Consider the following 24588-nt stretch of genomic DNA (forward strand, 5'->3'; position numbering starts at 1 on the left):
TGTTAAAACTTCCCATCTAATCAGATATACTTATGGACAGCCTGTGCCAGGCAGCATTGAATTTGAGCTGTGCCGACCCAGAGGTCGGCACAGCTCGTATAGGATTGTTGTGTTTGGTGGACATGGACAGAGAGACCCTGACATGTCTATGCCGTGCTACAGGGAGATAAAGAAGGTACAGTTGATTTAACTACATTAAACACAAAATGTAATAAAATAAACAAAACACATGATATAAATATGCAACACACATTTAACACAAACCAAGAGGTTTTGTGCCTAGCTCTAAGTGGTTACATGGTTGTGAGGTAAATCTATTCAATTTATGTTGTAGCTTGTTCGTGGCTGGTGAAGCCAAAGGTTTTTTATCGATCCAAGAGGAATCCTGAAACTTTAGTGATCCCCTGACAGGTGATCCCCCTGACAATGACATTTTAGCTTCAGTTAGATACCAAACTAAGCAATAATAACTTTTGCAGATTGTCATGATGGCCTTTATTTCAACTGATATATAAAGTGGAGGACTGAACCTCTTCAATGACCTGTTCTTTGATGGCAATCTGAATTGGACTTTTGGGCTTAATTCTGAAATCAACACATGTATCTTTTAGTTTGGGTTGCATACAGTTTAATAGTAATAGGTCCACATTGAGTGAATACAGTTGCAAAGACATTCTGAAATTTACAGATGCGTCAGTGGTTTGCTCAGAGCTTTGTCATGCCTATGAGCAGACTCACAGCGACAATTGTGCTCATGTGTTTTAATATTATATTTTTATTTTTGTTCTATCTAGACAGAAAAGAATGGCTGTGCAACGTTTAAGATTCCGATGTTCACTTTTACTAAAAATGCCATAAGGTTCCTGCAGGATAAACTGTTTCTCAAAACCAGCATGGAAGAGGAGGGGACAGGTAAGTTTGAGTTATTTTTCACAATAATTAAATCATTGTTGTTTTAAGATATTTTAACACTATGACACACACACTGTAGTAACATAGATGCTTTTCTTGTAGGTATTTCACACTCACAAGGGAAAACAATAGAGCTATCTTACACCGTTGGAAAGTTGTCTTTTATTGACACACCCAAGATTTATAACAAAGGGGCAATTGTGGAGGGAAAAGTAAGTGTGATTCTGTACACAGTGTAACTGAAGCCATGTGCATTTCCAATACTACATCTTTTTTATCTCCATCAGGTTAAAGCAGTTTATTTCAATGATACACCTATTCCTGACAAGCTGGTCTACTTGTTTCTGGGTGAAGGAAGGCCAGCACGAGGCCGACAGAACCTCACTACTGACAGCAATGGTATCGCCACTTTCTCAATAAACACAACTAATCACAACGACAACATTCAACTAAGAGTAAGTCAAATATTCTGGTATTTTAATAACATAGTCAGACATGATGACAGTAAAATATGCAGATGCAAAAGCTACACTAATAAACTGTCATGCATAATATGTCTCTTAATTTGGAGTGATTTTAACATCCAATCAACCCGAATCAATGCATCAACCCCTTTCTAATGGGCAAAGTTGAGACATTTGTTTGGTAACATCCAATATAAGAGATGGTTGACACAATAAAACAGCCCTCGTCCTGTGTAAAAGTGGATTCTGAAGTTCAGCTGAAGCTAATATGGAACTTCAATAGTTGAGTTAGTTGACCGACAACTCTTGCCATGAAATATGGGAATGTGAGTATTGTCTTTATTTGACTGACTCAACACCTTAAACCTGGTTTCATTTATACAAAATAGGCCAAACTCAAATTTGTCTTAGATGGCCTTTATAATCTGTATAACATATGATACCCAGAAGGAAAATTCCAAAAAAACACATTTACACAGAGGAAGAGGACACAAGATGCTGTGAGAGGAAGAAGCAGTTAATTGCACATGATGCGTAAATAGTGATAAACAAAGATGGATCAAAACTGTATGATTCTCCTGAAAAACAGACACCACGCATTTATGGTGGTGATGAGCAGGCTGGATACAAAATTAGGGCTTTGTATACACACCCATTTGAAGGGGGATTACAAAGGGATTACAATTTCCAAAACAGTACAGTTACCAATCCAAGTAATTCTGCATTACTGTGTCACCTGAAATTGATTTATTTGTTGTCCTAGGTAGGTTATCTTATGACATGTACGTGTGACAGGTCAGGGTAGGTCACATTAGCTACGAGCCCAAAAGTTAAATGGAATGGAGGATGAGGGAGAGGGTATCAGGCAGGAACTCAAGGAGAGGACTCGGATACAGAGCTCTGGAGTAGCTGACAAGGCTTTATTCTTAAAAAATAGCAATAAACAAAAAGCACCTCAATCGAGGCAAAAGCAGGTAAAAAGGGTGAACTAAACTTAGGATTTCTGAAAAACTAAATGGCAAAAAGTCTAATAAAAATTCACTCTTCCGAGGAATAAACACATTACCAATACCATAAACTATGAACTATGACTAACTATGACAGGCCGCTTGTACTCTGGTCGACAGACAAGACATACTCGCACAGGACAAAGGGAGACGCAGACTATAAGCACACATGGAGGGAAATGGGGAACAGGTGGACACAATCAGGAATCAGGGAAGACAATCAGACTGGTGACACATGAGGAAGGGCAAGGCACCTGAAACGAGAGGAGAGTTAATACCAAAATAAAACAGGAAGTCACAAAACAAACATGGAGACAGGACAAAAACTCAACTTGACATTACCGGTGTGACAGAGGGAGGCGGCACACATTCAACAACTGGCATAGCTGTCATTTTTTTGAGTTTGTGTCAGTAAAAGATGCAAATAATTTTGTTGTCTTTGTGTGAGCAGCAAATACTTTCAACTGCGACAAATACAACATCTAATTTATAAAAGGATCTGATATGGCAGCACAGAAATATGAAACTTATCAGAAACAAAACACAGATACCCACAGAGAGGTGTCTATGCCAGCGATGCATGCATGCACTAACTACACAAATCAGATTTCAGAGCAGGACATGGTGGTAGAGAACAAGATCTGAAGAAGTTCTTCAAAGAGTATGTCATAGAGGAGATGTTACCTATTTCCAAAGTTGACTCATTTTGACACATTATAGAGAAAATACCCACAAAGAGTGAAAGATAGATTCTAACTTGAAGGCCACATTCAGAGAGGTAGACTTCCTTTCCACCACTTCCTTTCCATCTGGACAAAAAACGTTCACTGGGTGTAACAGTTCAACTTTTGAGCACTTAGGTCTTTGTAACATGTAAAAGAATCCGATGCATGCAGACATTTGATGTTATTGGTGCAGAGCTACAACAAATTCATTCATCGTATGGACTGCTTGGCAAAGTTTTGGACACTGTGACAGAGAATGATTTTGCTTGTATACTGGACAGCAAAGGCACACTTCATGCAGCTGCCAGTTGTCTGAAATTCAAATTCTGATGGCTGAGAGATGAGGGTAGACAGGAGATATAAAGTATCTATAAAGTCAGAGTTCTTGTAAGACTTCTTACCACATGTTAAAGCTTGACAGACCTGTTCAGTGGAGGGAATTCACAGAATATCATCAAAAGTCTCTTTGTGATCTTTCTACCACTGACAGTAATCCTTTAATCCTTAAATAATGATAATTAGCCATAACTGTTATATATTTCATTATTTGTGTTGTTGGCTTTTTAATAGCACTTCTTCTCTACAATCCAGGCTAGCGTGACATTATTGCCGGAGCTAACATACCAGAATCTACACCATGGGACTGCAGTTCAGACACTGTCTATGGTCAAGCCATCTTCTCCTCATTCTAAAACAGTCAGCTCTCTAGAGGTGAAGAAGAAGTTGAAACCACTTCCCTGTGATGGAAAAGCAACCATATATATCCAATATGCTATAGCAGGAGAGACCGAGGGCTTTGTGGATGTGATGTGGTTGGTGAGTACTGGGTTTAAAGAGCATTTACACTTTGAGATGAATCACAACATCAAGGCTACAACCTACCATTAGGCATTTACTTGTTCTCAAAAAGAAAATTAGAAATATTTCCTTGGGGCAATAATAACAGTTAATGTTTTTCAAATAGACCCAACAGTTGTGTTTTTTTAATATAGGCCTCTACCTTGATATGTCACTTCATGGTAAAAGTATCAAATACATTTACAAATATAAAAAACAGAGAAAAAGTCAAATGAAATGCTGCCTTTAAAAGTGATAAATCAGATTCATCTCTGGTGGTGCAACAGCATTATTTTTGGATCAACTATGTACTGTTCTAATGTTAGTAATATGTTAGTATGCCCACATTTGTCTTTTTTATTATTAATATTTATTACCATGGAAATAGTTGTTTTTACCAGTGTTAGTATTATGTACGTATGTATGTATGTATTTTTGTGCGCGTGTTTATGTATCCATATACACACACACACATACACACACACACACACACACACACACACACACACACTCACACATATATATATATAATGATAATACTTTAGCTCCACTACCTTTACCATAAAATGAATATTTGTACAGCATGTTTTTGTTTTGTTTGTTTTAAAATGACCCTTACTATATTTATTTTATTTTTTATCAATAAAATATGAAATAATAATCAGACCTCTGAAAAGATATATATTGAAAAAATATGATACCTTTTAAAGTTCCAGCAATCATGTCTCCAGTGTGGGTTGACTTTTTTGTTGCCAACTTCCTTTAATGTGTCAAACTTAAAAGTCACACTATTTAAAGACACAGTGACATCTAGTGGATTTTCTTTAGCATAACATACCTAAACTCAGTGGTAGAGATGATTTAATCAGGTTGACTTAAAATGTCGTGACTCAAAATGTGCTCTACCAAACAGTTAAGCAGAACATTAAACTATAGGGGCAGACACACATCATGTTTGAAGCTAAGATTTGAGGATTGACTGATGGGGTCAAGTCAAGGTGAGTCCCCCTGTACTGCAGAGAGTATTATTTTATTATGCAGGTTATTCAGGTTTCAGTACAGACGTACAGTTAGGATTAAATTCACCCTCACATGCAGCTCCCTCTGGAAAGTTTACAGTTCATGTTTCTTTTAATTTCCACCAGATATTATCCAGAGGAGCCATTATCGGACAACAATTTCATAAGGTCGCAGTGCTTAAGGAACCCGGTAGGTGAAGAGTAAGAATAATCTACCCATATATTGAGATTTGTAGACACATTCTCACTTACAAAATAGTGTTTAGTAGGATTTGTGTTGCCTTGGTTGATTTGATCATAACATTTGATTTTCTTTTTCAGTGACTGCAGGCGAGTTGTCCTTTCAGTTGAAAGTGACTCCAGATATGGCACCAATGGTCCAGATTGTTGCTTATACTGTCCTCCCCAGTGAGATTGTGATCGCCCACAGTGAAGACTTCTCCACAAAGAAATGCTTCAGTAACAAGGTCAGTGTGAAAAGAAGATGATGAACCTGAACTTTTCAGATTTACATATACATTATATGTATGTGTAGTTTAATATTTTGGCTTCTAGTTTCACAGGGGTTTGATTAATCTGTGCAACAAGTAAGTACAGTGTCAGACTGGGACAATATTTCAGGCCAGGCATTTGACTTTATTCCAGACCACATGTGGCCACACAAAAACAACAATAAGAGACAGTAACTTAAAACAACACAGTATCCACAAAAACAAGAAAATGCAATATATATAACAAATGTGAAGATCATAAAAAAGGTGAAATTACTTCACTACCATAGGCTTTTTTAAATAAGTAAGCTACGTTAACTTATGTTACAATGTCTGTTTCTGTTCCTTTTTTCTGACCTTCAATTTTTTGCAATTTGAACATAAACACATGGCTGCAGATTTAAGACAGCAGAGCTGTAATATCCTTGGTTTCTGTCCATCAACCCTAACCCTAACCCTTGTTTGTTATATTTTCGCTGGTCAAGTTGACTTTTCAAGTCAGGCCAGAACGACTATCATAATGGAAATATGTACTGTGATAATATCTGTCATCTAGGCTCGGACCTTGTCACTCCCGACAAGGAAACACCAAACTCAGCACTGCAGAGTTGGGAGTGACAATAATAATTTCCCCTGGCATGCCTCATTTCATAGCTTTCTTTTGTCAGATGAGAAGCAAATGGAACTATATCTTAAGAAACACAATCATGAAAATCATGAGCTACATGGGTTGTCAGCTAAATCTGCTACGGATTAAATCTAATCATGTTTTAAGATAACTTCAATGCATTTCCATTCACCACTGAGATCCATCACCCCTCTAGACAGACAAATTGACCAGCTCCTGGACAGAAATCTGTGGGTGAACAATCAGTTCATCTTCCTAAACGATTCTTTTATGTGCATACTGTCATACCTACTTGTATCAGACAATTTGCTGGAGGAATATACAGTAAGTTTACACCTGTTTAAGATCTGTATCTCTTTTATATTTGTTTCAGGTGTCAGTAGAGTTTTCTCCATCCTCAGCTGTCCCAGGAGAGGAAACCACCTTGCAGTTAATGGCCCAGCCAGACTCTCTATGTGGTGTGAGTGGTGTGGACCAGAGCGTCCTCATCAAGGAGCCGGGGAAGACTCTGAATGTAGACCAGGTCAAGATCAACCACAACCAATACAATAGATGATTTTGTTTATTTATTGTGTTCTGTCTTACATTTGTTTTGTCTTACATTTTGGATTTGTAACAAACAGCAACTACTAAAGCTGAAACAATGGCCACTAGATACTCCAAATGACTCCTATTTAAAAAACAGTAACTTCTCAGGATTGGTTGTCACACGGGTTGGTTGTCACATTCATCAGATCTCGGTCCGTAGAGGGCGCTGTTAAAAAGTTTTGGCACTGAAAATTTCAGAATTTAGGTTTTGCTTCTGGAGTAAAGTGCTTGACATTGAGGTGAGAGAACGTTTAGTGTTTTTCATGTGAAAATGTAAATATCCAACTCTTCAGTGTTTCTCTTCTAGGCTTTTACACAATGAGTTTATAGTAAAACAATCATTACCATTAAAAAGTATGAAGAGTGAGCGATAGTTAGGTAGATCGTTTTCTTAGCTACGCTATGTGGTTAACTTACTAGTAGCAAAAAATCTCAGTTGGGGATGCTTGTCACATTCTCTTTGGGGTTGGTTGTCTCATATGGTGGTGTACATATGGTGTGATATATGTAGTTCTTTCTTTTAAGATAGCAAAATGAGCAGAATGCTGTTAATGTTCACTTGGTGCAGGCAACTTTTTTAAGACTGTCTAAAAAAAATGGGGATGGTTGTCAGAATCAGATAAAGGACAGTAAGACCACTCTATACCTACCTGACACTTTAGGCTTCAATTACAAATTAAAAGGAAATCTATTCAGTATACAGTTTATTAGAAATTCAAATGAAAGTAAAAACTGTGACTGCCAACCCCATTCTCCCCTACTAAGTCAATCATTTTCAACATTACAACCATTATGGTGTCAATCGCAAAATTAAGGCTTAATTAAGAGGTGTGCTGGTAGTCATTTTGACTTATAGGCTTCTCAGTATTTCACTCAATTTAATGTTACGTGATTACAATAGGTTGGCACAATTGAGCTAATGTAGCTAACGTTAACCCAAGTGTGCAGTTCTTGGTGTTCAACTTGAAAAGAAAAGACAGCACTGACCATAAGCTGCAGTTCTTTTTTTCCCCTCATTTTTTCTCCTTTATTTGTAAGTACATGGCATAGAGGCCTACAGGAAATAGAGAGAGACAGAGGAATATCATGCAGCAAAGGTCCCTTGCCTGAGTCAAACTAGGGATGCTGTGATTATGAAGCATGTGCTTAACCACTCGACTACAAAACACCTCAAGTTTTAGGCTTCAAACTGACTCCAATGTGAACCAATGCATGATGTCACACCTTTTCTATGTCCATCTTTATATAGAGTCTATGGTTTGTAATCATAAAGTTGCAGGTCTGTATCCTGGGACTGGTAGGGAGAATGTATTTTTAGGGAATACTTTCCATTTCTTATTTTCTCATAAGATGTTCCAAAGCAGGACACTGAGTGGAACTGGCCTAGATACTCATAATCTTCTCAAGTGAACTTGTTAGGTTTCTTATGTAAGTCACAAACACAGTGCAACAAAATGTTAAGTTTTTTGTGCTAAATAAGACATTAGTATCTGGAAAGCAACAGCAACATTTTTTTTATGTTAGCTCCTGACATAAGTCCATCACCAGTGGTAATTTGTATGAAGATAAGTAGTCATTCAATACATGGATTCCACCTTTTATTATTAGTCCTGCTAATTGCTGTTCACAGTTGTCTAATGTTCTGAACACTTGCAAGTCATAACATACTGTATCTGAATCTCTCCCATCATTGCCTTCCATCCCATGTGATACGAATGAAGTGTTTTTGTAGGTTCTCAGAGATGCATACCAAACTGATGTACATTTTGTTATAAAAGAGTGCCCTATAGTTGTCAAGTTGACTTTTATATCTTTCTTTCTTTTCAGATATTTAATTTGTTGCCTGTTAAAAAAGCATCTGGTATTCCAAATGATATTGAAGATCCTGTAGGGTGTATAAATGTGAGACAACGAAGATATATTTTGCCACTCCCTGGATATGGTGATAAAGACGATCCTTACTCCGTTTTTGAGGTAACCCTTGTGTGCGGACATCTGCTGTGAAAAACAAAAATACTAAGTAACAAACAGTACAATACATATGATAATGTAGATGTTGCTTTAAAGTGACATTTTTAAATGTTGATGGTTTTTGTAGAAATTGGGCCTGAAGATGGCAACAAATCTGTTTATCAGGATGCCATCATGTGTGAACTTCAAGGGAACACCTTATCACAAGACCAGCCTTAGCCGTGGTGAGACTTCTTCCTTTAGCTTTATCAATTAACGCATGCTGAATGCTTACAAGCTATAACTTCAGAAATGTTCACTGTTTCAAGTTGACCTTTGATTCTGATTGAATATTGTCCTCTTTCTTCAGTTTATAAGCATCACCCAGTAGCATTTAAGCGCATGGGTGTGGGCAGCAGTGCTCCTACGAGAGGGCGGGGGGAACATGGAGCTGCTCCACCAATAGAGACAGCCCGCAGTTTCTTCCCTGAGACTTGGATCTGGGACCTGGTGGAAATTGGGTGAGTTTGATCACAAGACACTTTACATGATGTTATTTGTCAGCTCACAAAGACTTTGTTTCATTGTTTTGTTGAGTATTTTCAGCTGGATTAATATGTATAATATGTATATGTTCATTGTAGTCATCATGTTTTGGGTAGCCAATCAGCCTCATGAAGTCTCTTAACAAGCCCCAGTAATGAATTGAAGGCAACCATCTCAGAGACAAGAAAAAGAGCAACTAAAACAATCTGAAGAGATAAGAGATAAGAGATAAAAGAGAAATAGAGCTGAACTGACTCTTTCAATGGACTGGTAGTAAAGAGGCTCAGTTGTATCTGAGCAACTCAGAAGTTCACCATCAAGGACTAAAATACAGTAATAACTGTTTCCTATCTCCAGTCCATTGATGCAGTAACGCCACTACAGCAAACATTGTGAGGAGTCAGCAGTGGCACACAGTTCTGGGCATCATTTGAAACTCTCCAGAGGAAATGCAGATTGTGATTTTACTGTAGTCATTAAACATGAAAATATATTGACAGCTCTGATAGAACTCCAAACTATTTCACTGTGTAAAACTGGAATCTGTAATTTCAGACTTTCTAACAGGACTGTGTGCAGTGCATTCAGGTTGCTGTAGGATTTCCACCTTTAGAGCAATAGGCAAAGTTTTTCTGTTTTAGTCTGTGAATGGAACAAATCTTGAAAATATTTGTGCCATTCACAGTTTTCATGTATGATGGCCAATGTCCCTTACAGACACATGCACACACTTGGACACTCGCACACATGCACATGGTAAGCACACATACTGACTTGCTCTCATTTTTCTGTTTTTATTTTTTATATTGTTGCTATTTTATATATTTTACACATATGAAATATTAGAAATAATTGCACCACTTGTACAAGTGATGTGCAATTATTTCCAAATCCAACTTGCACCACATGTACAAGCAAACCTCATGGAAAAAAGAGGTTTAGGACAGGAAGGCATAACTGTTCTTGCCAGAGGCCCATTGACCAATCTGAGATAGTGAAAATATGTTTCTCTAACTCACGTAATGTGTGTGTGTGTGTGTGTGTGTCTTGTTCCAGAGAGTCTGGAACAAAAGATGTGTCCTTAACTGTCCCAGACACCATCACCACCTGGGAGACGGAAGCTTTCTGTCTGTCCCCTCATGGTTTTGGCTTGGCTCCTCGTAAAGAGCTCACTGTCTTCCAGCCCTTCTTCCTCGAGCTCACCTTGCCCTACTCCATCATCCGGGGGGAACACTTTGAACTGAAGGCAACTGTCTTCAACTACCTGTCCAGCTGCATCATGGTAATGAATGCTTTCACACTCACAATACTAACGCGTCAAAATCTGAGACACAACAAAACACATTTGCACTGCATGCTTGCACAGATTAGAGACACAGGTCTCACATACAGCTCATTAAGTTATGTTAATACAGTAACATGTTAGCAAACAACTGTCTAATTACACATACTACAGAAACAAAGCAGCATTAATATGCCCTTTCAGTCCAGTTTGTGTCCACCTTATGAATGTAAGTATTCAGTCGTCTGTCTTCTTCAGGATCTCTGTTGCTAGGTTTGTCAGAGTATATTTTTATTTTGCATGGTAAGTTTAGTGAGAAGACTGAGACTCATCTATACAGTCAAAAGCAGGTGCACCAAACAGATGTAATCTGCAACCCCTCCATTATAGTTCATTTATTTTGTGGTATTTAGTTAATAATACCAATATGATGTAATATTTTTGTAACTTGATTGGTTTAAAAGTGAGATTACGTGTCTTGAACAGGTCAGTGTGACACCAACACCCTCTTTAGATTACACCCTCACCCCTCTCTCTGATGACCAGTACACTTCCTGTTTGTGTGCCAATGAACGCAAGACCCTCAGCTGGAGCCTGGCACCCTCAGTCTTAGGTAAGTGTCACACCTGTTTCCTGTGTAGAGATTTTCTAAATACAATCAGATTGTTAGAAATATTATATATTTACAATTATGTTTCTGATTTCCCACATGTGGTAATCAATTACAATAATTTGACAAAAACTGATATAAGTTGTTGAAATTGAAAGATGTCTTTAAAAAAACTATTTTTCATGCAAATAAACATTAACAAACATTATTATTAAAATGTATTAATTAGACTAAAATAAATTATAAAGAAGAAGAAAAGGGATTTGCTTTTCATCCCCTTCACATTTTATACTTTCAAACTGTGTCACAGTGGAGAGGGATCCACCTCTAATAAAACACTCCTAGTTATATGTAGATCATTGATCTTTATACATTGGTTTATGATCATTATTAGGAGTCATGAATGTGACAGTGAGCGCTGAAGCTGTGACATCCGACACATCATGTAACAATGAGATTGTAACCGTGCCAGAGAGAGGTCGCATCGATGTGGTCACACGGTCTCTCATAGTAAAGGTGGGCACTTTTAATACAAGATGACAGAAAAACTGTGTATACTCTACTTCTGATGATAAAATAAATAATCAACTTTGACAGAGCACATGTGTTACTTACATGATCTTCCATCTCTTTCCTTCTCAGGCTGAAGGAACTGAGATGACAAAGACTCACAACTGGCTGCTCTGCCCAAAAGGTCAGTATGGTTTAGAACAGGAATTTCCAAGTTTTTATATCGAGGATGCAGAACTGCTGCCCTGTCAGAGTGTGCATGTGGCAGGCATGGAAAACATGCTCCACAAATTCCTCCTCTTTGAGACCCTCTGCTAAATGTATCTCATATATGATATTTAATTGTTGTTATTTTTTAAATATATTGTGGATATAATAACATTTAAACACCAGGACCAAGAGCAAGCCCAAAATGTACATTTGAAATTGAATATTTAAAACAAATCCAGGAATTTTTGGGTTTGGAAATTGTAGATATTTAACGAAGTAATAAATCTAAATGACATATATAATAAGACAGTTGCTTCTGCTTGTCTGTCTCACATTTGAGGGATTGTTTTCTGCACCGTCACTCATACTTGTGTTGTTGTGTTTTTTGCTATAAACAGATGATGCTTTGACAGAAGAAGTAGAGCTACAACTCCCTGAGAACATGATTGATGGGTCTGCCCGGGCTTCACTATCAGTCCTAGGTAAACCGATTCCTTGTGAACAATGCTGTGAGGATAACTGTATCACTTCATGCTGCAACACTGAAAGTCAAAGCATTTTCCCAATTTTTGATAATAAACTTAATCATGACACTTTTTAACCATGGCACTTTCATACAATATGCAAAGTGTATACAGTAAACAGTATAAAGTAACTATGAAAGCTTAGGAGTCAAACAGATGCTTGTGCAACAACCACTTACTACAATGTGTGTATGTTTACATTACTGCTGGCTATTTCCAAACCATATACTGTAGGTTGATTCATTAAATTCCAGGCAGCCAATTGTTCAACATCAGTGGGCATATAACAGTGGGTACATGTGTCTCCCAAATCAATGCAGAAGTTAAAGATGAGGCCAGTTTAATTTCTTAAGAGGTCAGTGTTTCTGTGCAGGTGACATCCTGGGTCGGGCCTTGAAGAACCTAGATGGACTGCTGAAGATGCCGTATGGATGTGGGGAGCAGAACATGGCTCTCCTGGCCCCCAACATCTACATCCTCCAGTACCTGAGAAATACAGATCAGATGACCCCAGCCATCAAGGAAAAAGCTACCAATTTCCTGACGAGTGGTGAGTTGGGCGTGCCTGGCGAGTTTGCTGAAACCCCGCCCCCTACCAAGTGTCACCTGTCAATCAAAGTCACCACCTCTACCAGAAACATGGACGCTCGGTCTGAGAACTTTCTGCTGCTAAATCAGCTGCTAGCTCGGCAGCTAACTAAGCTAACTGGCTAACTATAGACTGTAGTAGCAGTAGTATGTGCTGAATGTATTTATACCTCTACAGCAGCAGGGGCGGGTTTATGCTAATCACTAAATCCTGAACACATAAATCTTGAAACACAGTTTGTGAAGCCTAGCTCCACAATTCAAATCTAAATGGTTGAAATGCTTTTTAAACAGTTTTTAGAAATACATTTATGACCTATTTAATGTGTTGAGAAGAAAAATGTCTGAATTCACTTTAAACGATCTTTAACAACAGCTATCACTAAAATGTATTGAGTAAAGTGGAGTTATTACAATATTTCCCTCTTAAATGCAGTAAATGAGTAAAAGTATAAAGAAAATATGGACAAGAACCTGAAATTTGAAATTTGTGTAATCAAAATTACCGGCTGTTAATTTGGGGCCTTGCAGGAAACCACAGAATGCCTGGAGTAACATACATTCAAGTGCTCAGCACCAGATCAATAGTGTGCTAAGCTGGTTATGAATATGGATGTTGAAGGAAGGAAACAGCAGAGTAAGTGAGGTGTGAGAAGCCTTGAAACAGGCTGCATGAGTGCTTCAGGACTGAGGCTTTCTGAGCTGATGCAATTCATGCATCTCAACCTCAAAGTAATGGAGGCCTCTCAAAACTAGTAAAAACGGTCTATTTCACCAAACCTTTGAGATAATAATCATAATCATGATTTGGTAATGCTGTGATTATAATACAGGCTACCAGAGGCAGTTGAACTACAAGCATCATGATGGCGCTTACAGCACATTTGGAGGTGGAACACCGAACACTTGGTAAGAAAATGACTGAATCACAGTGATGTCTGTCTGTAGACACCTGAAAAACAGATTTCAACGCTGGACTGCAGTGCTAATTAACTGGTATAATCAGTGTATCAGAGTGACAGGTGACACATTAACAAAGATTAGGCACATCTCTTTTTTGTAAATGTCTGACCCTGTTTAACTTATCTACAGGTTGACTGCTTTTGTACTGAGATCATTCGCCAAAGCACAGTCTTTCATCTACATCGACCCAGCAAAGATTGAGCAGTCAAAGACTTGGCTGGAGAGAAAACAACGTCCCAATGGCTGTTTCCAAAAGTCAGGAACACTCTTTAACAACAGAATGAAGGTAGGTCATCTGTATGAAAATGAGGGCACTATATTTCTCATCACTATGTTGGAGATACAGTCTTGTGTTTGATGTCTCTATGATGCTTCGTCTCTACAGGGTGGTGTATCTGATGAAGTTACTCTCAGTGCTTACATCACTGCTGCATTCTTGGAGATGAATATTTCAGCTGCTGTAAGTACTGTGGATGAACAAAATGCATAGCAAAAGGAAAAGACAAAGACAACAGTATACAACAGCAGAGACACGGTTTCAAGTTTTGGCAGTGGTGCCCCAGCTTCATCGTCAAGCAAACACAGTTGGTGTGTTCATGGGTAGAATGTCAGTGGGGGATGATGTTCTTGTTCCTGCACCAGGGACTTGTTTTGTTGGAATGTATTGTTTTATGACCGACAGTACAGTTTGTTTTTTGCATATTTGTCTTACATCTATACTGTAAATATCAGTGCTGTGTTCCAACACTTTGCCTCCTTAACCTCATCTTATTAGACTGCAAGTGCTGTTTTTCTTTTCTTGTCTATGATTTTTGAATGCCTGATTTCGACCAGTCATCTCCTCCATTTGTGTTGAATTACAGTCAAAAGTTTGGACACACTTTTCCATTCAGTGTGTCCAAACTTTAACTGGTCCTATACTTCTACACAAATAGATTATATTTATGTGGCGGGGGTAGGGTAAATTTCTATCAGGTATCAAATCTTCCAGGAATTTAAAAGGTTGCACGACAACGCCACCCTGGGAATTTCACCCAAGGAGTAGACACAGGTTCGCTCTATTCAATAGGCTTTGAGATGTGGTTCAAGGTATAAAAATAATTTTTTATTACAATTGTTTAAAATAATATCAAACTCACTCACACCAAAGAAAGGAAACTAAGTCAGGTCAGAGGCTTACCGGGTGGATAAGTAGTAGACGGGAGTAGTTCACCCAAAATAGAAAAATAAAATAAAAGTCACCCACACACACACTGAAGTATCCACCACCAAAGAGCACAGCACACCAACGAAGGGGAGACACCACCACCAGTCACCGCCACCACCACCAGTCACCGACACTGAAACAAAGATAAAATAATTAATGGGGGTTTGCAACTCAAACACTAAATAAAATAAAAATAATTTAGAAACAGAAAATATAACTAAACCCTTAATTACAGCAAACACTTAATTCAAAGAAAGTACACAATTTACAATATAATTAAACACAAAGAACCAGAAAATCAAGCGGAAGGAAATAAATAAACCTATGCAAATAACCCAAATTAATTCATACAACCCACACCTCACACTCATACAACTGAGCAAAATAAGAACAGGGAGTCACTTAGCCTAAGCATGCGTGGCTATGCCATGCAAAGCTGCTGTGGCAGCAAGAGTCTTTTAATGGAGAGCCAGCAGCTTAATTGTCCGTGGAGAGAAGGCCACAGTCAAAACGCCGCCCTAGTAGGCCGCACAGCAGAGCAGCAGCAAAGCAGCAAGCAGCAGACAGACAGAGCAGCAGCAAGCAGGCAAAGTGAAGGCACGCTGGCAAAAAGAGACGAGACAAAGCAGCAGCAGTCCGATCTGTGGTTCCACCTGACCAAAACATAATGTTAGCACTATTCAATTTAAACTGAAAATGATACAGTTGCGGGAGAGACAAACATACCTGTAGCAGAAATGGGGGGGCACACACACACACACTCATACAGGCAGGAGGAGGAGCGTGACAGATCCGGACATCAGCATTTCCTATGACCACACTAGCATTAGCTGTTGAACACAATCACCACTATGCAGAGAGAGAGGACACTTACCACGCCAAAGGAGAGCTCATGAACAGCACAGCGCAACACGTGCAGCAGCACACCTGCTGTAGCGGAGAGGAAGACCGAGCTCTTACCCGGAAGTGATACTGATGTGGCAGCTAGAGAGCAAGAGAGAGCCGTCCTAAATACGGGCCTCTGCTCTGGGATAGGCTAACAGGCCATCGGGGTGCGTTCAAGATCGTACAATGCATAGGCTCAGCTATACTGCCACATTAAAATAATGAGTAATAAAACAATTCTGTTGCTTTTTAGAATCTATTGAAATTGAGTGAGTGGATCAAAATATGTATATCACATTTTTTATCTGTTACAGCATCCTGTGGTGAGCAAGAGCTTGTCTTGCCTCAAAGAGTCCACCAGTGACCTCAACAACACCTACACTGCAGCTATGCTTGCGTACGTCTTCACCATGGCTGGAGACATGGAGACCCGTGCTCAACTACTGGAGCACCTAGACAAGGTTGCATTACATGACGGTGAGTTATAATCCTAAAACAAATCATTACTGCGTCACTACTGTTGAGATAGCTCACCTCATGCCCATGTCTTTCTGTTTTTTTTGGTGGATGCTTTTAGGGGGTTTCCTCCACTGGTCTCAGACAGCAACAGAAACGTCAGCCTCTCTGTCTGTGGAGATCAGCTCCTATGTGATGCTGGCCAAACTCAGTGCCTCCCCTACTGTTGAAGACCTGGGCTACACCAGCCGCATCGTTAGATGGCTGACAGGCCAGCAGAACCATTATGGAGGCTTCTCCTCTACACAGGTACATCCAGAGCAGCTGAAGTTAAAGCAGAGCTGCACTCCAGGCTGTCAATTTATTTTCAACAGTGTGTGTCTTAATTGTGGGGATTTTCCATGATGTGTAAGCATGCTCCAGTCATCTTGCTGTAAAAAAGCGGATGCTAAACCAATCTCAAGTTGGAAACAACAGGCCTGCTTTGCTGCTACCTTTCATAAGTGAAGATCTAAAGCAGTAATCACACACCTTTTGAAAGGGCAAAATCCCTGACCTCAGGTTTGGTGAGTACAAACAGGTGTGTGTGTGTGTGTGTGTGTGTGTGTGTGTGTGTGTGTGTGTGTGTGTGTGTGTGTGTGTGTGTTGTAGGACACAGTGGTAGCTCTTCAGGCTCTGGCTCTCTACTCCACTCTGGTGTTCAGTCCAGAGGGTTCAAGCACAGTGACAGTCCAGTCTCCCAGTGGCCAGATGACATTTGATGTTAACAATAGAAACAAACTGCTCTACCAGGAGAAGACACTGCAGGATGTGACAGGAAAGTACAGTCTGGAGGTTAAAGGAACTGCATGTGCTGCAATGCAGGTATGCTGTACACATAAATCCTTTTTACCAATACACTACAACTAGAGCTCTTAGGCTCCTGAATTAAAATGAATGAACATTAAAACATTCCTATTGCACTACTTGCCAGATTTCTCTTCATTATAACATCCCAACCCCTGCTGGTGTCACCACTCTCAGTGTCAAAGTCACACCAGAGGCTGACTGCCAATCTCTGAGACCTAAACTAACTCTGAACCTTCAGTCCCTGTAAGTAATGTGCAGCAATTAGATCTAACCTATGGCCATTATAGAACACAGAAAATCCTGACATGTTGTTGGAGGTTATTCAAGACATGGAAAAGCGCAGCTGTACTATTTGTAACATCACATATTTCATGGTTCCCATACAGATTTAGTGGAAAAGAGAGCATGACAAACATGGTGATCCTGGATATCAAAATGCTTTCTGGATTTGTCCCACATCCAGAGTCTTTGAAGCAGGTAGCTTCCTATAGTAATTTTAACCTGCAATATTTGTGTCATTTGCTGAAGTCATGGTAACACAGCTGAATATCATGAATTCACAGCTCAAACGCGCTGTGCTGGTGGATCGTGTTGAAGTAAAGGAAGATCATGTTCTCATGTACTTAACAAAGGTGAAAGGAACTCACAACGGTTAAATACAAGACAATGCTCTCCAGATTTGTCACTGATTGTGTTTTTCTTCTAACAGTTAATAAAGAACACACCCATCAAACACAGCATAGAGCTCACACAGGAGCTCGAAGTGCAGAACCTGAAGCCTGCCTTGGTTAAGATCTATGACTACTACCAACCAAGTAAATCACATACTCGGTTTTTCTATCTAACTGTACAATTATCACAACTACAAATTCAATTTTCAATGTTTTGTCTGACATACACTGGGATTTAACCCACCCCCTCAATGTCCTGAGCATGAAGTTATTTTGTGTTTGGGAATTTTTGGAGATTTCATTGTTTTATCTGTTTGAACTCTGTTATCTAATAATACTTTCTCCTCTCAGGTGACAAGGATGAGGTAGAATACATCTACCCTTGTGCTGCAGGTAACAATCTCTAACATAGTCAAGCTTATATAAGCAGCACCACAAAGTAAAACTCAAATATTGCTCAAGAACCCTGGCACCCTTGTTTATGGTACATTTTCTTATGATGTAACTATCTCAATTTTTAATACTTTTTAATTACATTTAGTTATTTCTCAGAAAGATGTAGGACATTTTTGAATCAGTCAATAAGATGTAAACAACACATAATGATTAATTAACTATAGTATTAAAGTGAATGTGTCAATTTAGTAACCAAATGAAGCCAAAGAAAGTTACTGAAACATGCCGATTGTGTGCACTTGAGTGAAGTAATCACAATTCTTCTCTGATTTGCAGCTTAATGAGTGAAGTGAAGTCACACATCTCAAGCCCCAGACTCTTACTGATGAGACTAATGTATCAATACAGTTTAATAAAGATAAACTACATTTAATTTCCATATCTTGTGTGTTTGTGTGTTATAAAAATATCACAAATGTCTATTTTCTTAAGTGAAATGGGCCCAAAGCTTAAGAACACCCATGTTTATTCTGGCTGTCAGTGTTATAGTAACCTCCAAACGACCGAGCTAAAGTGCTACTAAGCCCTATTATTTAAAATGCGCCATTATTCTGATAGACTTTAAGTGTTGTGTTGTTTCCTGACCTCAGCTCTTAGCTTATAGGCTTTTATTGGCTAGCTACACTGAGCTGATCAGGAGGTTTAATGTAACGTTAGCTCGGAGCTGTCGCTTCTACAACACAGTGGCTACATTATCGCCATTAAACCAATGATAAGGTTGAACTTACTGTAGCTGTGAAATGTGGTGAAGTTTGTCAGCAATTACCCAGCATCCTCAACACATGCTTCCAGTCACTTTATGAAACTACTGTCTGGACCATAGACTGTATATAAGGATCATAAACACATTTTGAAAACGTTTAACTGAGGTTAGAAATAAAGTGAGAAGTTGATGAATTCTCCATTGACTTGTATAGAGACAGTCGCCCCCTGGTGGCCTTTTGATATAACGCAGAACTCCCCGCCTGGTCCGTACCAAATTTTGCTCATACTATGGTGAAGTCATGACCCGCCCACTTCTGCCTCTGATTGGCTTACCCAATTGTTTTATTCTAAATCTAACCAATCTCACTTCTCGTGTCTATACGTAGCCAACCCAACCAACGAAGGTAATAGGTACTAGCCAATCAGAGGCAGAGTAGGGTGGGTCGTGACTTCGCCATCCTAGGAAAAATAATTTGACCCACTATTTAACTATGGTCAGCATATATTTTACATTGACACGCTGTCGCCCTCTGCTGCTGGTCTGAAAACCTAAAACACAGGCCCAGTACTAGTGCATGTCACAAGTGATAGAGTCCATTTAATCAAGTACTATTTTAAATACTCTACTTGAGTATTGAAATGTTATACTTCTATTAAGCTTCTACTCCACCAAAGTTCAGATTATTAATACACTACATTTACTTGACCAATGTAATTAGACTACTATTTATTATGCACAAACCACAGTTCTGAGGGATCCAACGTTGTTGAGGGAAGGCGGGTGGAGGACACAGGAGGACCCTCAGTGGACACCCATGCCTCTGACGGTGGCACCGATGAAAACACACCCGGAACACCAACAAACGCCATCAACCAGGAGCCAGGCCAGAGAACAGAGAGGAAAGAACCCGGGCGGAGGCAGCCTGTCCAATGGCCAAAAGCAAAAGAAATTGCAGTTTGGCAGCAGCTGGACAAGGACCTCAGTGTCATCCTGGAGCATTCACTGCGCGGCAGGTGGAAACCAAACTGAATGCCATAGGAGACATCCTGTACGAGGAGTGCAAAGGCAGGTTCGGAGCAAAGGCCGAGAAGCGGATTTCTCGCCCAATGCAGAAGGGGAGGAGGGAGAGAGAGATCGAACAGCTGGTGAAGAGGCGGCGACAGCTCCGGAAGCGATGGAGGAAGGCAAGCAAAGAGGAGAAGGAGGGCCTGAAGCCACTGTGGGAGGAGGTGAAGAAGAGTCTTGCCAGCCTGCGGAGGGCAGAACGCCTGCGTAAGCGCAGAAGGCGGAAGGAGAAAGAGAGGAGTAACTTTTTCAAAAACCCCTTCAAGCACGCAAAACAACTGCTGGAGGACAAGAGAAGTGGGAAGCTGGAGATCTCAAGATCAGAGCTGGAGAGTCACATCAGGGAACAATACAGTGACCCGGCGAAGTTAACCCCGCTGGGATCGCCTGGCTATGTTCCCCGACCTGCTCCCCCAGACTCCCCGTTCAACGCTGCTCTCCCCAAACTCAGCGAGGTAGCAAGCGTAGTCCGGAAGGCAAGAGCGGCCTCAGCCCCAGGCCCCAACGGGATCCCATACAAACTGTACAAGTACTGCCCAGGGGTCCTGAAACATCTTTGGAACCTCCTGAGAGTGGCTTGGAAGAACCAAGTCATCCCATCAGAATGGCAGAGAGCTGTTACAGTTTTCATCCCGAAGGAGCCGAACTCCAGCTCCATCAGCCAGTTTAGGAGCATCGCCCTCCTGAACGTTGAGGGGAAGATCTTTTTCTCCATCCTGGCCAAGAGGCTTACCAGCTACCTCACAAGCAATGGGTACATTGACACCAGCTGCCAGAAGGCAGGTGTGCCCGGCTTCCCAGGGTGCGTGGAGCACTCAGCAGTGATATGGGAGCAGATCCAGAGGGCGAAGAGGGAGAGAGGTGACTTGCATGTTGTGTGGCTGGACCTTGCCAACGCGTATGGGTCCGTCCCCCACCAACTGATTGAGTTTGCCTTGGACTTCTTCCACGTCCCGGTCTGCATCAGAGCCCAGGTAGCCAAGTACTTCAAAGACCTCCAGATGTGCTGCACCCATCAGGACTTCACAACAGGATGGCAACAGCTGGAAGTGGGTATTGCCATGGGATGTTCAATCTCTCCCATTCTGTTCGTTGCAGCCTTCGAGATCATCCTCATTGGGGCAAGGGAGATGGTCGGAGGAGTGAAACTGCCATCAGGTCAAAGGCTACCACCAGTGAGAGGCTACATGGACGACGTCACCACCATTCTCAAGACAGCAGCGTGCACATCAAGACTGCTGAAGAGGATTGACGAGCTAGTGGGTTGGGCAAGGATGAAGATCAAACCCTCCAAATCGCGTAGTCTGTCCCTCAGGAAAGGGATCAGAAGCGACCAAACCATCTTTGTCGCAGGCGGTGAGGAGATCCTGCTGCTGGCGAGTCAACCCATCCGTAGCCTGGGTCGGACCTACACAGCAGAGCTCTCGGACAGGCAGGTGGGGGAGACGGTGAGGAAGCAGATCGCAGATGGCCTGGCTAAGATCAACCAGAGCCAGCTCCCCGGCAAGTACAAAGTATGGAGTTACCAGTTCATACTGTACCCAAGGGTGATGTGGCCTCTGAAGATGTGTGACCTCCCCTCCTCAGTGGCAAGCAAGATGGACGGGCTGGCAAACTCGTTCATCAGGAAGTGGCTGGGGCTGCCGAGATGCCTCTCAGATGTAGGCCTTTTCGGCAGGACCATGCTGCAATTGCCACTTCGATCCATCAGCTTGGGATACAAGCAGGAGAAGGCACGGATGGTGCTGGAGCTGAGGGGATCCTCTGACCAGCTGGTGAGAGCAGCGGGCACCCAGGTGAGAACAGGAAGGAAGTGGAAAGCCCAGGAAGAGGTCGACAGGGCAATCGGCAGGCTGAAGCACCAGGAGGTAGTCGGCAGAGTCCAGGAGGGTCAAGCAGGCCTTGGGAGGGGCGAGACCCCCTTGTTCTGGTCGAAGGCCTCCAAGGAAGAGCGGAAATCCATGGTGGTGGCTGAAGTGGCAAGGTCTGAGCAGGAACGCCTCAACATCAAGGCGGTGTCTCAGAGCCGGCAGGGAGGTTGGACATCATGGGAAGGACTCATAGACAGGGTTATGTCCTGGTCTGACCTGTGGAAGATCCCCCAAGCAAGGCTCAGTTTCCTGATCAGAGCCACATACGACACCCTACCTTGTCCCCAAAACCTCCACCAATGGTTCGGTTCCGAAGATACCTGTCCCCTGTGCGACAAGGTCAATGCTAGCCTCCAGCACATCCTGTCGGGCTGCAAGACAGCATTGTCACAAGGCCGATACAGGTGGCGACACGATCTTGTGCTGAGGAAGCTGGCAGAGGTGGCAGAGTCGTGCAGACAGGAGGCAAACAGCAGACCTTCCGCTCCAGCGAGACATCCCATCCTGTTCGCGAGGGCTGGAGAGAAAATCAACCCCCCCCGGCAGAGGCATACAGCAAAACTCCTCTCACCCGGCAGTGAGTGGACTATGAGGGTCGACCTGGGGAAACAGCTCCAGTTCCCCAGGGAGATTGTGGAAACATCACTCCGGCCGGACCTAGTCATGTGGTCAGAGGCTCACAGGACGGTCCTGCTGGTGGAGCTCACTGTCCCGTGGGAGGAGGGTATAGAGGCTGCCAACGAGCGGAAGCGGGCTAAGTATGCTGACCTGGCGGCAGAGTGCAAGGAGGCAGGCTGGGAGGCCATCACGTGCCCTATAGAGGTGGGGTGTCGGGGGTTTGTTGGCTCCTCAACTGCTCGCCTACTCCGTGACATGGGATGCATAGGAGGGGAACAGCGGAAAGCCATCAAAGAACTGGCTGAGGAGGCGGAGAGAGGCAGCCTCTGGCTGTGGCTAAGGAGGAAGCATAGGAGTTGGGGGCCGAACAACACCTAGGGTGTCAGCAGGGGGTGGCAGGGAGAGATCCCTGCCATTGCTCCGCCACCAGGAGATGTACTGGGGTTAAAGGAGCGAAACATCTATGACTGGTGGTCCCCAGCTGATGACCCGTTTAGGCCCTCAAAGGTGTGTTTGGTGTGTTAGGAGCACACCTGCATTAAAGGCACCGGTGGAGGTGCGTCAGGCAGAAATGCCCAGCAGGTAGACCATCAACCTGTATCATGATGTGTGCAGATTAATAGTTTACATACCAAAATGATTATTAGCCTACGTGACAAAAATGCACAATACATTTTATGGATGCCCAACAGTGTGTAAAATGAGTAAAATGTGTTTCACCATCAGGTCCATTAGTCCACTATATCCTTATGTAACCCTCAGCTATTCGGCTCAACCTCAGCAGACTGAAGAGACTGTTGAAATGAAACAAATCAGTGTGGCCGGTGGTGACAATCATCTGTGCAGCTCCTATAAAGGCAGATCCATACAGTAGATTAATATCTGGTTAAATCACAGAGTTGTTTCAGTACATACCACATCTGCAGTTGTCAACGACAACAGGAACAAACTGAGGCTTGGTCATTATATTTAACACCACTGGCCACGGGAGGATAATTAATTACAACAAATAAAAGGAGCCTTGCATAGATAAACACAAAATATTAACTTGTTTCACAAGAAAATAATGAGAATGGAAAACAACAAAATACCTTGCTTTTGTAACCCAGGTGTTAAAACCTGGTTAACTAAATCATAAGTTAAGTTTAACCTGAAAAGGAAATTGTTTTTGTATTAGTTGTTACATATGTTAAAACATCTTTAATGTTTTATCTGAGTTGCATTTGAAAGCAACATATTTTCCAACTGCACTTGAAGGCAGCACTCAAGTTCACCGCAACTAACCAAACAAAAGGCAGATAGCCATTTAGCAGCCAATTAGAGAGCGCGTTCAGCCTATTGTTTAGGAAGTAAGTCTGTACGCAATATTCTTCCACTTCCTTGATTGTAGTAAAACTACTGCAAATCATTAAAGTTAATGTTAGCTCAAACTAGCTTCTTTGTTTACAGTTTAGCACTGTGCTCAAGCTGTTACACAGTTGAACCGTCCTTCATCTTGTGAGAGCTGAGAGTCCCTGACGGCGCTCAGCACTGGAACAAAACGCATCGGTGAGAGTGATATTTTCGGTGGTGTTAATATTTGTTAGCTGCTGCTACTCATATGCTGAACGGGTTAGCTATATGGAAACATACTGTGGTGAACTGTTGCATTAAGTTGTTACTCTGAACACTCAATTTAGCCTGTGCACTTAATACACTAAACTGCACCTTTATTAGCTGATTAGCATTTTGTATGTTGGTACATGTGACTGCAGGCAGCACAAAGTACATGTTTATCTTGATCAGCCAATTGTGTCAATATGTGTGATTAAAGGGAATGTTTTGAGATTTATTTTCCTAATACTGAATGAAAGAGGGGAATGAGTTGATATTATTTTGTAATACAAATTATAATGTGAAGGAATTTACTTGTTTTCAGTTGTGAGTTAAGGGTTAATTTCATGATCCTTA

General features: G+C 41.3%; 1 protein-coding gene across 3 annotated transcripts in view; it reads left to right on the forward strand.

Moving 5' to 3' along the window:
- LOC128360804 (alpha-2-macroglobulin-like) overlaps positions 1-18757 on the forward strand; it is a 29480-nt gene extending 10723 nt beyond the window's left edge. The window contains exons 8-36 of one of the 3 annotated variants that reach the window (XM_053321315.1): positions 25-175; positions 795-912; positions 1015-1124; positions 1200-1367; positions 3700-3924; positions 5091-5154; positions 5286-5431; positions 6457-6606; positions 8499-8645; positions 8770-8863; positions 8992-9142; positions 10224-10449; positions 10936-11062; positions 11454-11575; positions 11702-11753; positions 12178-12261; positions 12677-12853; positions 13725-13800; positions 13984-14140; positions 14240-14314; positions 16261-16423; positions 16524-16711; positions 17054-17266; positions 17376-17494; positions 17638-17728; positions 17815-17883; positions 17961-18066; positions 18274-18315; positions 18655-18757. In XM_053321315.1, coding sequence (XP_053177290.1) covers positions 25-175; positions 795-912; positions 1015-1124; positions 1200-1367; positions 3700-3924; positions 5091-5154; positions 5286-5431; positions 6457-6606; positions 8499-8645; positions 8770-8863; positions 8992-9142; positions 10224-10449; positions 10936-11062; positions 11454-11575; positions 11702-11753; positions 12178-12261; positions 12677-12853; positions 13725-13800; positions 13984-14140; positions 14240-14314; positions 16261-16423; positions 16524-16711; positions 17054-17266; positions 17376-17494; positions 17638-17728; positions 17815-17883; positions 17961-18066; positions 18274-18315; positions 18655-18659 — 3616 coding nt within the window. In that variant the 3' untranslated portion in view covers positions 18660-18757. Of the gene's footprint in view, positions 1-24; positions 176-794; positions 913-1014; positions 1125-1199; positions 1368-3699; positions 3925-5090; positions 5155-5285; positions 5432-6456; positions 6607-8498; positions 8646-8769; positions 8864-8991; positions 9143-10223; positions 10450-10935; positions 11063-11453; positions 11576-11701; positions 11754-12177; positions 12262-12676; positions 12854-13724; positions 13801-13983; positions 14141-14239; positions 14315-16260; positions 16424-16523; positions 16712-17053; positions 17267-17375; positions 17495-17637; positions 17729-17814; positions 17884-17960; positions 18177-18273 lie in introns of those variants that run through there. The other 2 variants (XM_053321314.1, XM_053321313.1) reach the window with 2 other exon arrangements.
- Positions 18758-24588: the final 5831 nt, after the last annotated feature.

Source organism: Scomber japonicus, chromosome 6 (genome assembly GCF_027409825.1).
Source record: "Scomber japonicus isolate fScoJap1 chromosome 6, fScoJap1.pri, whole genome shotgun sequence".
NCBI lineage: Eukaryota > Metazoa > Chordata > Actinopteri > Scombriformes > Scombridae > Scomber > Scomber japonicus.